The 14,029-nt window shown below is 41.9% G+C and overlaps 2 protein-coding genes across 3 annotated transcripts in view; one reads left to right on the top strand and one right to left on the bottom strand.

The window, feature by feature from the left end:
- Positions 1 to 263: 263 nt before the first annotated feature.
- Positions 264 to 10,594, bottom strand: TRMT6 (tRNA methyltransferase 6 non-catalytic subunit). The gene is made up of 11 exons (XM_059037635.2): positions 10,296 to 10,594; positions 7,641 to 7,768; positions 6,066 to 6,175; positions 5,429 to 5,520; positions 5,215 to 5,298; positions 4,823 to 4,947; positions 3,702 to 4,057; positions 3,227 to 3,312; positions 2,474 to 2,576; positions 2,287 to 2,373; positions 264 to 981 (listed from the first exon to the last, which is right to left on the bottom strand). The coding sequence occupies exons 1-11, from the start codon at positions 10,421 to 10,423 to the stop codon at positions 772 to 774; spliced, it is 1,509 nt and encodes a 502-aa protein (XP_058893618.1). The 5' UTR covers positions 10,424 to 10,594; the 3' UTR covers positions 264 to 771.
- Positions 10,595 to 10,722: 128 nt separating this feature from the next.
- MCM8 (minichromosome maintenance 8 homologous recombination repair factor) overlaps positions 10,723 to 14,029 on the top strand; it is a 39,609-nt gene continuing 36,302 nt past the window's right edge. The window contains exon 1 of one of the 2 annotated variants that reach the window (XM_067012446.1): positions 10,723 to 11,028. The gene's annotated coding sequence lies outside the window, so the exon portion shown is untranslated. The remainder of the gene's footprint in view (positions 11,029 to 14,029) is intronic. The other variant, XM_059037622.2, reaches the window with a different exon arrangement.

The raw sequence follows: 14,029 nt of genomic DNA, 5'->3' as shown, positions 1-14,029 counted from the left end.
GCACATATAAATATATGTATGTATGCGCATATACCAACATCCATATACATGTATCTATCTCCATAAATCTCTGGGGAGGGAAAAAACCATTTCTGTTTCATTTAATAGTACACAAAAATTCTAGTCACTTTATTTGGAACAAAGAATGAGAGGATTGGCAAATTAATTCAAAAAAGTACCCTACAACACCTTTCTACTGACAAAAACAGCAGTAAAATAAATACTCAGATCTTTTCTAGGTCAACTATTAAAATAATAAAATATAAAATTTTTTAAAGTTTATTCCATTGGAGGGAAAAGGGTGGACATTTTTGGTACTGTAAGTCTCACACGCATTCATATTGCTTAGGTTGAAGAGAACATAATGAACAGAGGAAATTTCTTCCACAAATTCCTTCATTTCAGTACCCAAGTTTCACTGATGGTGTGTTATTCTACTTGGCTTAACATATAAACAAAGTTTTGTATAAATATATTTCTTTGATCTCTAAATTCTCAAGATATTTGTGCAGAGCACTAAAAGTACTTAGAGGATTTTTGTGAAATAAACACAACTGGCCATATACCAGTCTACTGCTTACCCCACGCTTGGGTATTCTGGCTCGAGATTTTGACAGATGGAACCCATCTGTGTCAGAGGTGGACAAAAGGCTTACTTGTCCTTCCCACGAACAGGGGTATAGACATGTTCTCATTCTTAGGATATGAAAACACAATTAGTAATGGCATTTAAAGTTTACTTACTAACTGCATAATGTCTGAGAACAAAAATCAAAGCAATTTTTGAAAGGTTGAGTCAGACTCTGGGCACTTCCGTTTTTTAGCTGCTGGCTCTTCAGTCTTGTGTGATTCTAAAGTGCTGGTGCTGGATTTGAGACTGGGGTCTGTTTTAAGGTTGTCCATGGCAACAGTGAAGCCTGAGAGAAGGTACCCACCGCCTCCGCTCATCAGTAGTTTGGGATGACTGCGATCTGGCAAAACCTAATCAAGACAGAAAAACAGACATTCATGTTTTCCTAAGCAGATAAAGCCATGTTAACAATACACATGCCAGAAATGAGAATTTAAACGACACAGAGAGACCAATTTAATCAGACCAATTCCTAAGGAGGTCCATCTTTCACACGACAGTGCAGATAAAAGCATAGAAACTGGTTTAAGTGATTTTCTTTTGAAATATAAAACTGAAACCATTTCTCTTAAACCTGAAGCAAGTTTCTGGAGGTGAAAGGGCAACTGGTTTGTGTAGTGCTCTGGGCCTGGTTTTTTTCCTCTTTCTTCATGGTCAACAGTGGAGCTGGGTTCATGGAGAAGTAGCTACTGGACATACATCCAGAGCCTTCCTTCTCCAACACACTATTAATTCTGTAAAAAATTCTTCTCTCCTGTTCCCAGAGCTAAATAAGATGACTACCATGAAGCACAGGGTTTCCCAGGTCTGCAGAGTGTCCTGGATTAAGTAAGATGTCCAGGAAGCAGGGCAGGGCCTGTGACAGCCATGGAGGTGCACCCATCTCTAAGAGGGAAGTGGCTGTGAGCTGAAGCAATAGAATGCCTCTAGCTGCTGCTTCTTTGAGATTCACACCCAGGGTGGCTATTTCATGTTGATAACTGAGCATGGGTACCACAACTGGACCATTTCTGTCCAACACAGGACTCCTTTAATGGGCACTTTTTGCTCTGGGGTTCCTTGTCATCCTGGCTGAGACTTTCTCAGAGCAACACTGCATGCTCTTCCTCCCCTCCCCTCCTTCCTCCCACTTGTCACAGGCATCAGACCTGTATCACGGTCTGACAGCTCTTCCTGCCTAATCCTGCTCCCTCTTGTCTTATCTTTCACAGGCATTTCTCTTACACTTTTAATTCTATCTTCACATATACATTCCAGAGGACCTGAACTGACACGGAGCCCACCAGGAACTCTTGAACACTTGCTGCAAAGACATCCCAGCAGAAAGGAAAGGGTCACTTTCTTCTTAGCCTAGGGATTTTGCTATTATCAGTTATTCCCTCTACAGTGATCTCAAGGCCTTGGGGAAACACGAACCATAGTCGTTTGCATTTTAAATGTCTCTGGACTCAGGTATCTGAGTAATAGACCATGACGTGAAAAAAGAAAAAAGGGTCAAGAAAGGTCAGGGCACTTTCTTTGAGTTATAGACATGAGACTCTTTCATCTCTATAGATAGAAACAGGGAGATCCCTATTTAACAGCTTCTGGCACTATTGTGCAGAGCCAGCGACCCAGGAGAGCAGCTCCCAGGGACTGGCTGTGAGAACACATACCTGGTAATTTCTGAGCCAGGTTTCAGACAGCCTGAGATTGATGACCCCTCCTCTTTCCCGCAGTTTTGTGTAGCATTCCAACAGAGGCTAAAGGCATAAACAGTTGTGTTAATAATTATTTTGAGGGTGCAATTTGAGAATCAACATTCAGATGCAAGAGTTTCTGTCCACTCTGTTTCAGTATTACCTCTTTATATTGACAGTAGACCACAAACGGCCTTGAAGGAGCCACAAAGTCCAGCAAAGATAGCAGCAGTGGAGTGGGATGGAAACGACTAGCTACAATTAAACTGCAAGGAAAATGTTAGACAGATTATTTCCCTATGTCCCCAAAGCAGAGCATAGGTTTTAAAATTCATTTAAAATATCACGTGTTTATTTGCATGACTCACACAAGGAAGCACTTTAAATACAACATTCTAGAGATTCCAACAATAAAATCACGAGCTATTACTTTCTAGGAAACACAAACTGGATTATAAACTCTCATGGTGCTTGGCAACTCTAAGCAGCCAACTTAGAGTTGGCAACTCTAATGACAGTCTTGATTTAAAAAAAAAAAAAATTGGAAGCAAATCCCACATTGTAATACTGGCTTTGCAGATACCTGAATCTGCCTTTTCTGTCAGGTTTTCCTTAGCCCATGCCACTTAGGCAGTATCACATCAACTGGAATGCCCCCCAACCTGCACCTAGCGGGACTACACAGCCCAATTTGATGTGCCATCATCAGAGAAATTTCAATTTCTTCTAAAACTCTGAAACCAGCATAATCAATTTCCCATCTCTGCCAGATGCAGCCTCCTTTCTTTAAAAACCCAAGCCAGAATCATCATGTTTGCCCTCACTACAACCAAAATAGAAAAGCAGAGAATGCTAATCTGCTTGAAGCAGAGCCCACGAGCACCAAGATGTCGCCTGTGTTCTTTCATCAACACACCCGTCTGCGTTTCTTTCACTCAACAGAGCAGCAGCCTCTAAATGTCTTTTCTTCTGCTCTTCTTGTCTCCTCTGCTTTTCCTGAATCTTCAAGAAGAAAAATAAGATACCAACATACTGAGGTCATTCAGTCGGGTTTATGGAAACACTGGTCTGTCAAAACATTTTAACAATATTTATCAACTTGGACTAAGGCAACAGAAGGAGATCATTTATAAGGAAGCTGAAAACACATAAGAGTTCTCTGGTTATAAAACCACCATGCAGCCACCTATACAATGTTACTGTATCCTAAAGCTCCATCCCAAAGATTAAATCACACATGTGTACACTCACACACACTTTTTCTCTGTCTGTTTTGATATTTGTTATCTTGGGAGCTGATGCTCCAAAGCCAAATCAAATCTCAGGGCTTACATGAAGTTAAATGAAGCCTGAGGAAGATATTGAGGGTAGTGGGAACTCAACATTCTTACATAATCCTTTTTGCTTCCTCTCTCTTTAGGCTCCTTAGAGTCTGGATCTTGAGAGACAATTTCCATTGTTTCTTGTTCTGGGTGATTGCTCTCTGGGGCCTCTGGCATGCTGTCTTCGTTCTCTTGTTCTGAAGTCTGTTTTTCCTCCAGTGTGCCATTACTTTCTTCAAGCGAAGCACTGTCTTTTGGCTCTGAAGATAACATCTCAGCAGAAAATGTTCCATTTAAGAGACTGTCCACTTGGTTGAGGGGGAATTCATAAAGACCACTGAGGAAAGATTTTGGAAATCCAAAACATGCTGTTGCTGCCCGAACAGGTCCACCTCCAGGGTACAGCTGAATAATGGAGCCAAAACCTGAACAGACAAAAGAAACAAATATCTGCTCAATGGAGGCAGTTCTAGACTATGCAACCCTCGGGGTACTCCACAGTAAGGAGACTTAAGGTCTCTCTGCTTTATGCTGTTTAGAGGTTGAAGGTGATGCAGCTCCTCTGGGGGTCCACCTGGAGTCCATGCGTATTCCCAATGGGGGTAACATAATTCCAAACAGGTACACAGGAAGTCTTAAAGAAGTGTACCCCCCTTGACACTACAGTAAAGCCCTGTGATCATACAAATCTTGTATGTCACATGATTGGTGATTGGTTCTCAGCATCCCCCAAGTCCAATCTTTAAACAGGGCAGTTAAAAGTTCTTACCTTCAACAGGGTCATAAAAAGGGCAGACAAATCAGGCTGTGTTGTACTCTTCTAGTACAGAATACATCCCTAGTATTCTTCTCACCCTATACTCTCAATTCAGGCCAATAAAATGAGCACCAGCTATCCAAGAGTTTAACTGAAATCACGGTCCTGGAGGTCCTAGCCAGTCGCAGGCTTCAGAACCATCCCCACTGACACAGAAGCTGGAAAGGACACTGAGTCGGGAGTGCCAGCACAGCTCAGGCTGGGAGATGTGGGCTACGGAGGAAGGTCCCAGAGACTGGAGCTGTGCAGGACACCCAAGTCATTTCATTTGCTTCCAGTAACTAAACCTCACTTTCCATGAGTTTGAGTTTTTTAGACCCCTCGACTCAAATCATGGTAGGGTTTTAATGAACCTGAAAACGTTAAATCTTACCTCCCATTCGTTCCATCATTGCACCCAGCACCAAGCCTGCACATGTTTCCATCACAATCATTTTATTGCCAGCACGGATATTTCCCAATGTCAGCATCTGGGCTAGTGTATCATATCTCATGTGGCTAAGGAAAAAAAAAAGATTCATTCATTTAAGGCTAAGCAAAGTCTGCAATTTTAATCAAAATTTTTCAAGCTTTGTTTGTTTCATAAAAATGATGTTGATAAAGATTACTGATTGCTTTGGAGGCAATAGTAAAAAAGGACTTACAATTTATGAAGTAGGAGGACACTTTATGCAGATGAGCAAGATTTTCATTTTACTTAAAATCATGACTTTCTTAAACATTTACTTTCCCCCAATTATACTTTTGAAAGGAAACAAAGCGTACTTAATTTTTCCAGGTTCTCTTGCATAATACATAACTGAAAGAATGCGGGTGGATGGCTTCACAACAGTAATCATGGCTTCATATCTGGGGGAAGGAAAAACAGAACATCTATTTTAAAAAGCTAGTTTAAAAATATTTTCTTTTTGATAATATATTTTATAAGTCTATAAAAAGATTTGATATTTTCATCCTTTTAAAAACAAAAATTACTTACTTCTTTTTCTTCTTTTTTATATATTTATCTTGAGCAAATTCTGTCTTGTCTCGGAATGTTGTACTATTTTCAATTAATTGCTGAACTATTTCCTATAAGAAAAGGAGGAAGCAGATTTCCTGAAACTTTATTTTCACAGCACAGATAACTTCAAAGGTCCCCAGAATGTATCCAAAGGTCTGATTCTCCAGGACCTTTTCCACAGAAGTCAAAATGGGTGAACTTTGTATTTTTATACTCTATCTAGAATTTGTATTAAAATGTAAGTACTTTAAACTCCATTTAAATCAAAGTAAAAGAACAGACATATACAATAAAGGGAGAAAAGAGGTAAAGAAAACTGTCAGTGCTGAAGACACTGGCTGAAAACATTACCGAAAATGAACAAAGTTAAGCTCTGATATGCACTAAGTTATCAAATTCCCTTTTGCTAACACTGTTAGTAATGTCATTCACTTACACTCCTGCCTATAAGAAACAAAATCTTTGACATACCGAATTGCATATACACTTCAAGGTATTTTTAACAGAAGTGTACAGTATTTTTACATTTTACCTTAGGAGAAGTCTGCTTTAAAATGCAAGCAATTTCCTAAATGCCAAATGAAAACAAAACAAAAAATCCTTTGAATTTTACCTCGCCTTTAATGCCTTTGTCCTTTAAAGCTTTTATGTCATCTTGAGTAAGTTTCTGAGACTTCCCATCATCAATTATATTTCGATTATCAGTGCCCGCCTCTTTGGTCTCTAAGGAAGAAAATTGCTCTATGACATGTATGATTTGAAATTATTTAAAAATCTTTCCTATTCTAAGTTCGTATCCACATCCAGCCCATCAGCCACTTAAATATGGCCTTCCAGTTCCACTGCCCCCACCCCAATCCACTATCCTTTCTTGTCACGACTACTCCAAGCCACTCACTCATATTCTTGTTCCCACTCTTGTCCCCTTACAATCTACCTGACACCAAAGTTCTTTTTAAAATGCAAATTGGCTCACCTATTCCAAAGCACAAAACCACAGTGGCTTCCAGTAGCAATTCAAAGATGACCCGCAAGATTGTATATGACCTGGCCCCTGGCAACCTTTCCAGGGCTCACTTCTCAACCCCTGTACTCAGCCACACTGCCCTTCTTTCTGTTCCTTAGACACAGTAGCATGGTCTCAATGCAGGGCTTTGGCACTTGTTGCTCCCTCTGTCTGGAATGCTCTTGTGACATCTCCAAGTGGGTGGATCTTGTCCATCACTCAGGGCTGAGCTCACCATCTCAGCCAAGTTTCACATCTTTCAATCAGCTTTCAGTACACCTTCCTGCTCTATCACCTGCACAGCACACATCACCATCTGAAATTATGCTGTTTGCTTATTTTTGGTGTTCCCCACTGCTAAATAAATTTTATGGGATAGTCTATCTAAGGAACTGCTGAAATTGCACTGCTTAATCATGTCTAGAACACATCTGCTGCTTAATAAAAACATGAATGTTGATTTAGAAGTATTTAATAAACTAGTTTGAACCAGAACTTCAATAGTGTTTTAATTATTTAATTTTAATAATTAAGTATTTTAATCTTATTAATAAAATATTTAAGCACATTTATTTTGATAAATATTTAAGTATTTAATTTTAATTAACAATAATACTAAAATTATGGGGTCATTACTCCAACAGGCGAGGCACTGTTAAGAACTTCCTCTGTGTCATATGATTGAACACTCACTACAGCTTGGGCATTAAATGTGTTTATGGCCCTATTTTACTGATGAGAATATAAAACTTAGAGAAACCAAATAACTAGGTCAAGGTTACAAAGTAAGTGATGAAGCTGGAACTTAAACCTAGTCAGTTGAATTCAAAGCCAGACCTCTTATCCGTATCCTATATGCTAACTACCTCAAGAGCTGGTAACTTCTAGACACCAACAGGGCTCCACACCCACTCTTACAATGAAGCTGCAAGGATTCATGGCATCAAATACCTGGCCCAAGGTCGAAGAGCTGGTTAATGATGGGCAGGAGTCAGAACCCAGGTATCTCAAAGCCAAAGGCAGACCCTAATTCATTCCACCAAGTTACAGTTCTTAGATTATGAGTTTAGATTTCTTTGCAGACAGCCTGGGCTAGCATTCTAGAATTAATTCGAGTTGACAGGTTTCTGAGTAGCCAGCTCAAGAGCATGTATTTCATACATCCTAAGTAGTATAGTGCACCTGAAGTAGGCTCTTCCTTCTTCTTCTTAGGCTGAAGACTTCCTCCACTGGTCACTTCAAATGTGGTTCCATAACTATGGCCAATGACGTTATCCAGATAGAACCACTGTTTTTCAAAAGTTACTTTTCTGGGGAAGAAATGCAATCAATTAGCTGAATCTCATTTGTATTCAGTATAGGAAAGATTTTTTCAATCTAGGTTATTTCATAATCAGTCTCCCTAAAGGATGATCAGCAGCATTATCTCTGACCATGAACCAACAAATGAACTAGAGAGGATTGGGTTGGGGCCAGAAACACAAAACACTGCACAAAATTAATAAAGAACCCACAAAAACACTGAATTTGGAATGAGAAACAAGGACAGAATACATTCCTCTTCTGAGGCATTGGTTTGGCTCCAATTTGCACTGTCTGACAGGATGTCCAAACTTGCAAACTTTGGATTTCCTGAGTAGCAAGATTGCCATGCCAATGAGACACACACTGTGAAGCCTCTTGTAACTTACACAAGAAAATCTCCAAACTGAACAATCATTGAGATGACAGGGATTTAACAAATTCCCTAGCCTAACTGGCCATTTTCTTTGAAAATCATCCAGTAAAAGCAAATGATATTTACATATGAACATTATTGACAATCTACACATTTGTAAACAGTGCCTAACACTGATGAGGCTCTACTGAGGCCCAGACAATGTTAGCTTTTCCCATCACCCAGATTTTTGTCTTTTTACAATTTAAAAGGGAAATCCCCCCAAAACAAAAACCTTTCCTTTCAAAAGACAAAAACTAACACCCACTGAGTGTCGATCAGGGGTTAGGTAGTATGTGCCAGGTGTTTCATACTTTTTGACTTAATTCTCAATTAAGTAATCCTGGGACACAGCTCTTTCCAGATGAGCAAACTTGAAACTGAGGGAAAAGTGTCTTGCCCAAGATTCAGTTACACAGTAGGAGCTGGGATTCAAATCCAAGTCTGCCTGACCTAAAAGCCTGGTTCTTTCCATTATACCACACGGTCTATCCAGCAAAGAACAAATGGATCTCAGGAAGCCCTGCTTAGCTTCAGGACATGGCCCATATCAACAAAATTCTGAATTCTGAAAGATGTACACTGGTTAATTTTCTTTATGCCCCATCCTACACCTTCTCTTTCTTTCTCTGTGCCCCAAGAGGCCGACCATGACAGAATGCACAGACCACATCACACAGGCTCCCTTGCTGAAGGCTTCCCACAATTCTAGACCCTTGGATGCATCACCAGTCTCTACTGGTTCTCTAAACCTTGTCACATCTCTGTATGTGTATGTGTCACATCTTCATTAAGTCTCCTTACTTGAACCACCTGAGTGAATTTCTCCAAGATCCTAAGTATCCAGACAGGGCCAATTCTTGCTCTTTGCTGGGTCCTCAGTGATTAACACATAACAGACACTCTAAATATTTGCTGACATGAATCCCCTCAGAGAAGCTGAAACTCAGCTCAGCCCAGATGTGTACCCTCTCCCGCCTCATCCTTTGAGTAGCCCAGTGCTAGCGAAACACTGTGTCTGAGCTGGGTTGGGTTTACCCCCTGGCAGCTGGTCTGATATGCAAAGAAGGATGTGTCACTCAAACTGATTGGCCTGACAGGAGGTCACTGCCCTAGTCAGGAAAGTGGGACCCAGTCAGAGGACGTGCAGCCACACCTTCCTTGGGGAAGAGGGGGATGTGCAGAGTCTGCGCACAGAGGCAGGATTGCTTCTCCCCAACCAGATGAGTGCAGCCCGGGGGAAAGAGTGAAGGGAGTCTGGCCTGGGATGTAGTTGAGCTCAAAGAGTCATTTTCTAAACAAAATGGAAACCAATGCTATGGCTTCTGCCAAGAAAACTGATGAAAAGTGTTTCAAAATAAATGTCTAAAGAATACTTTTTAGAAATAAAGGTATTACTGTCTGTCTCCTTGGGAATGAAAAGCTCTTATCTAAAACAGCACATTTGTAAGAAGCAAACTCAAACATCTCACGATAAAGCAACTTAAAAGGACAATACGAGGAAGAAAAACCAAAGGTTCATCTGCACATGGAATCGTTCATCGATCGTATAACCTAAGGACTTTGCTGCACTGCTATACTTCAATTAAAAAGCTTAAATAATTAGCATTAGCACTTTACACATTTCTAATCAGAAATTCTGGAAAAATAAGCACTGGTTTCAAGAATACAAAATAAAGTTGTGATGAGGGGGGCTCTGGGAGGCAAAAATGAGACTAGAGGGTGAAGGGTGGGTTCTGTGAGAAGAGAGGAGAGAACTCAAAACCTGGGGAAAGAACCCCATGACAGGGGGTGGGGTGGGGGCCTGGAGAGAGGGGCGGAGCACCTGAGGGCCAAGAATGGAAAAAGGACCCTGGAAAGAGTAAGTGAGATGCTTAAGATAGAGGGCCAGTATGAGATCACGGAGGGGGGTTCTGTAGGAAGACAGGAGTGAGGGAGATCTCGAGGGCCAAGGATGGGATCCTGGGGGCAAAGGCCTCTGTGGGAAGATCCGAGAGGAGATAACGAGGGAGAGGATTGGGAATCCAGAATGGATTGGGAATCCAAGAATAGAATCCTGGAGAGAGAGGGTGTCTAGAAGATGGGGGCGGAGAACCCCTAAGGCCAGCGACCCGACTTACTTTCTCCGCTGGACTTGCACTGCTTTAAACACATCTTCCCGTTTCAGCACCACGAAGTCGCCGTCGCGGATGCGGTGGTCCCCGGGATGCGGTGGCCGTGGGCCCGGTTGCTCCTCAGAGCCCTCCATGACGCTAAGCCGGTCTCCGAGCTCCGCAGCGTCTCTCCAGTTCCCCGCGCTCTGCCCGTGGGCCTGGGCTGTAGCCGCTGGCAGCCTCACCTCCCACAAACCAAGAGGACTCAAAGCCCTCCGACCGGCACCGCCCCCACGTGCTGCGCGCCGCTTCCGCTTTCCGGTAAGAACCTCAAGACAGCTTCCGGGAGCCTCAAGGCTTCCGTCAGGCCGATCTCCTTGATTGGCTGCCCTTCGTCACGCCCCTCCGATCTCGCCGCAGCTTCGGGCGGAAGTTGCGTCACAGAAGCGCCAAAAAAGAACTTGGAAAACTGGGGTTTGGTTAGCCGTGCTGTTGTGGCGCCCTGCTCCAGACATTTTCCGGCTCCGCTCTGTGGCCTCGGTGGAGAGGCTGAGGTCCCCAAGCCGCTCCTACAGACGAGCTTCGAACCCGCGCGGGGTCGTCAGGAGAGCTGAGGGTGAAGAGTCTGGGGCTTGGGCAGGGTCACCTGAGGAGCTCGGACCGCTGAGTTTTCTCTCCGCCCCGTCGTGCTTCCCCCCGAAAGGAAGGGAGAACCAGCCCAGCCATGAACTAAGAGTTTTGGGACCTCCATCTTTTGCAAGTAAGAGCTTAGTCTTGAGGAGACTTAAATGAAGTGGGGTATTTAACCAAGCATAGAAGCCCGACGGGTGGCCTTTACCCATTCCCCAGTCCTACCTCTTGTATTTATGTTGGAATTTTTACTAGTTGTTCTCACCATATTACCTTGTTTGAAAAAGATACGGCACGTAGCATTGTAGAAGGAGCACTTCAGCTTGGGAATGTGGAGACGAAGTTTGAGCTCAGTACTGTCAACAGACAACTTTGATCTTGATCAGTTCGCTTAATTTCTCTGAGTTCTTAACGTATGGTGTGGTCTAGATGATTATCAAAGCCCTGTTAGTGCCCATAACATGAACTTGTTATTAACTTATTTACTAATTTAAATCGCTTTAAATAAAGATGCGGATATGCTGTCTTTAATGAATTGCACTACAGTCTATGGATATATTCTTATTTATTTTTATTCTTAGGATATGAGCTATTTTCCTTTATTGAAGCATAGTTGATTTATAACGTTATGTTAGTTCCAGGTGTACAACATAGTGATTCAATTTTCATAGATTATACTTCATTTCAATTTGGGGGGGGCTGTGTCGGGTTTTAGTTGCGGTGCGAGGGCTCTTCGTGGTGGTGCGCAGGCTTCTCTCTAGTTGTGGCGTCCGTGTTTTCTTTTCAGTTGTGGCGCGCGGGTTCCAGAGCGTGTGGGCTGTGTAGTTTACGGCATGCAGGCTCTCTAGTTGAGGTGCGTGAGCTCAGTAGTTGTGGCTTGGGGGCTTAGTTTCCCCGCGCCATGTGGAATCTTAGTTCCCTGACCAGGGATCGAACCCGCGTCCGCTGCCTTGGAAGGCAGATTCTTTACCACTGGGCCACCAGGGAAGTCCCTATTTTTAATTTCTTGAGGAAGCTCCACACTGTTTTACATACTGGCTGCACCAATTTACATTCCCATCAACAGTGTACTAGGGTTCCCTTTTCTCCACATCCTCCCCTACATTTATTATTTGTTGTGTTTTTGACGATAGCCATTATGACAGGTGTGAGGTGATATCTCATTGTGGTTTTGATTTGCATTTCTCTGATGATTAACGATGTTGAGCATCTTTTCATGTGCCTCTTGGCCATCTCTAAGTCTTCTTTGGAAAAATGCCTGTTCAAGTCCTCTGTTCATTTTTTGGATATTGAGTTGTACGAGTAAACTATTTTCTTTAGCAGACTTTATTTTTTAGAATAGTTGTAGGTTTACAAATATTATTGTAAAACTTGCACAGAAAGTACAGAGTTCCCAGATAGGTCCTCTTCCCTTCCCTCATCCCCAGTTCCCCCATTATTAGCATCTTGCATTAGTGTGATACATTTGTTGCAATTGATGGACCAAAATTGATACATTTTTATTAAAATCCATAGTTACATTAGGATTCACTCTTTTTGTTGTATAGTTTCGTGGGATTTGACAAATGCATGATTTCATGTCCACCCTTACAGTATCATACAGTGTGGTTTCACTGCCCTGTGCTCTATTTATATGAATTATTTTAAAACCCATTAAAAAATTTTTTTTGGCTGCGTTGGGTCTAACTTGCTGTGCGCAGGCTTTCTCTAGTTGCAGCGTGCAGGCTTCTTATTGCGGTGGCTTCTCTTGTAGAGCACAGGCTCTAGGCGTGCGGGCTTCAGTACTTGTGGCACATCGGCTCAGTAGTTGTGGCTTGCGGGCTCCAGAGCGCAGGCTCAGTAGTTGTGGCACACAGGCTTAGTTGCTCCACAGCATATGGGATCTTCCTGGACCAGGGCTTGAACTCATGTCCCCTGAATTGGCAGGCAGACTCTCAACCGCTGCGCCACCAGAGAAGCCCCTTAAAACCCATTTTTAAAGATCACTTATATTTTGATTTATTGCTTCTCAACTAGGAACTATCCTTATGGGTTTGAGTTTAATAAAAGTGAGTATCTTGGGAATTCCCTGGTGGGCCAGTGGTTAGGACTCAGCGTTTTCACTGCTGTGGGCACAGGTTCGTTCCCTGATTAGGGAACTAAGATCCTGCAAGCCGCACGGCGTGGCAAAAAATAAAATAAAATATTTTTTAAAATGAGTATCTCACCATGTACGAAGTAGAAAAAAGCAGGAAGGGATAATTAGCCCCCCAAAATGATATTAACAAATATGGATATGCTTTCAGAAAAACTTTATTGCATTTCAACAAATTTATCTAAAAATTGCAAATAACCCATCTATCAGTATTGGCCTAGAAATGATCTTACTTTCATTGTAGTTTTAACACAGTCGTTCTAAATCTGGAAAATTAACTTCTTTTCCATTTTGGCCCCTACAGGAAAAGAAAGGTTGAAACATTTATGTACCCGTCCCACTCCTGTGCTTCCCCAGAAAGATCTGTCTTAGATACCTATGTAAGAATATCCAGGGAGTTCCCTGGTGGTCTAGTGGTTAGGATTTGGTGCTTTCACTACCATGGCCTGGGTCGGGAAACTGAAATCCCATGAGCCACGCAGTGTGGCCAAAATTTTTTTAAAAAATTAATTTTTTAAAAAAAGGATATCCATGTATCTCTGATAAAAGTGGATATGGCACAGCTGGATTGTCTATATATAAGGAGCTATGATGATATATTCCTAATGTCATAGGTCAGGATAATGTTCAGACAGTGCTGTCCTGTAATAATTCTCACAACACTACAGAGGTATCTTAGAGTTAATTACCTGTCTAATTTTCATTTCTATTGTGGGAGTTCCATGAAAACAGGTATGGTACCTTTTCTTATTTTTATCCCATGATAACTCCCATGACAAAAATAAGAAAAGGCATAAGCATTCAGTATACTTGGTTAAACATCTGTGGTATGCCTTAAAAAGAGATGAGGATTAGAAAAATTACTGCAGAGTGTTTGGGGTTTGTACCATGCTGTGCAACATTGCTGGTCTCAAGCTAGAATATATATTAATTTTTCTTATTTACTATGTTAATACATTTTTAGGAGCGCTATTTCTCCTATAGTTTTGATGAGGAC

The sequence above is a fragment of the Kogia breviceps genome, chromosome 14 (assembly GCF_026419965.1).
Source record: "Kogia breviceps isolate mKogBre1 chromosome 14, mKogBre1 haplotype 1, whole genome shotgun sequence".
In the NCBI taxonomy this organism is placed as follows: Eukaryota; Metazoa; Chordata; class Mammalia; order Artiodactyla; family Physeteridae; genus Kogia; species Kogia breviceps.
Note: the sequence above shows the minus strand (reverse complement) of the source record. Positions and strands in the feature narration are given on the sequence as shown.

What these genes read in the sequence shown, in the direction of transcription:
- TRMT6 (XM_059037635.2), bottom strand. Translation starts at nt 10,423, where the DNA reads ATGGAGGGCTCTGAGGAGCAACCGGGCCCACGGCCACCGCATCCCGGG. An exon ending in GAAGGAAGAGCCTACTTCAG is followed by an intron (nt 6,176 to 7,640) that starts GTGCACTATACT and finishes TTTCTTCCTTAG; the next exon opens with AGACCAAAGAGGCGGGCACT. An exon ending in CCTGGCTCAGAAATTACCAG is followed by an intron (nt 982 to 2,286) that starts GTATGTGTTCTC and finishes TGTCTTGATTAG; the next exon opens with GTTTTGCCAGATCGCAGTCA.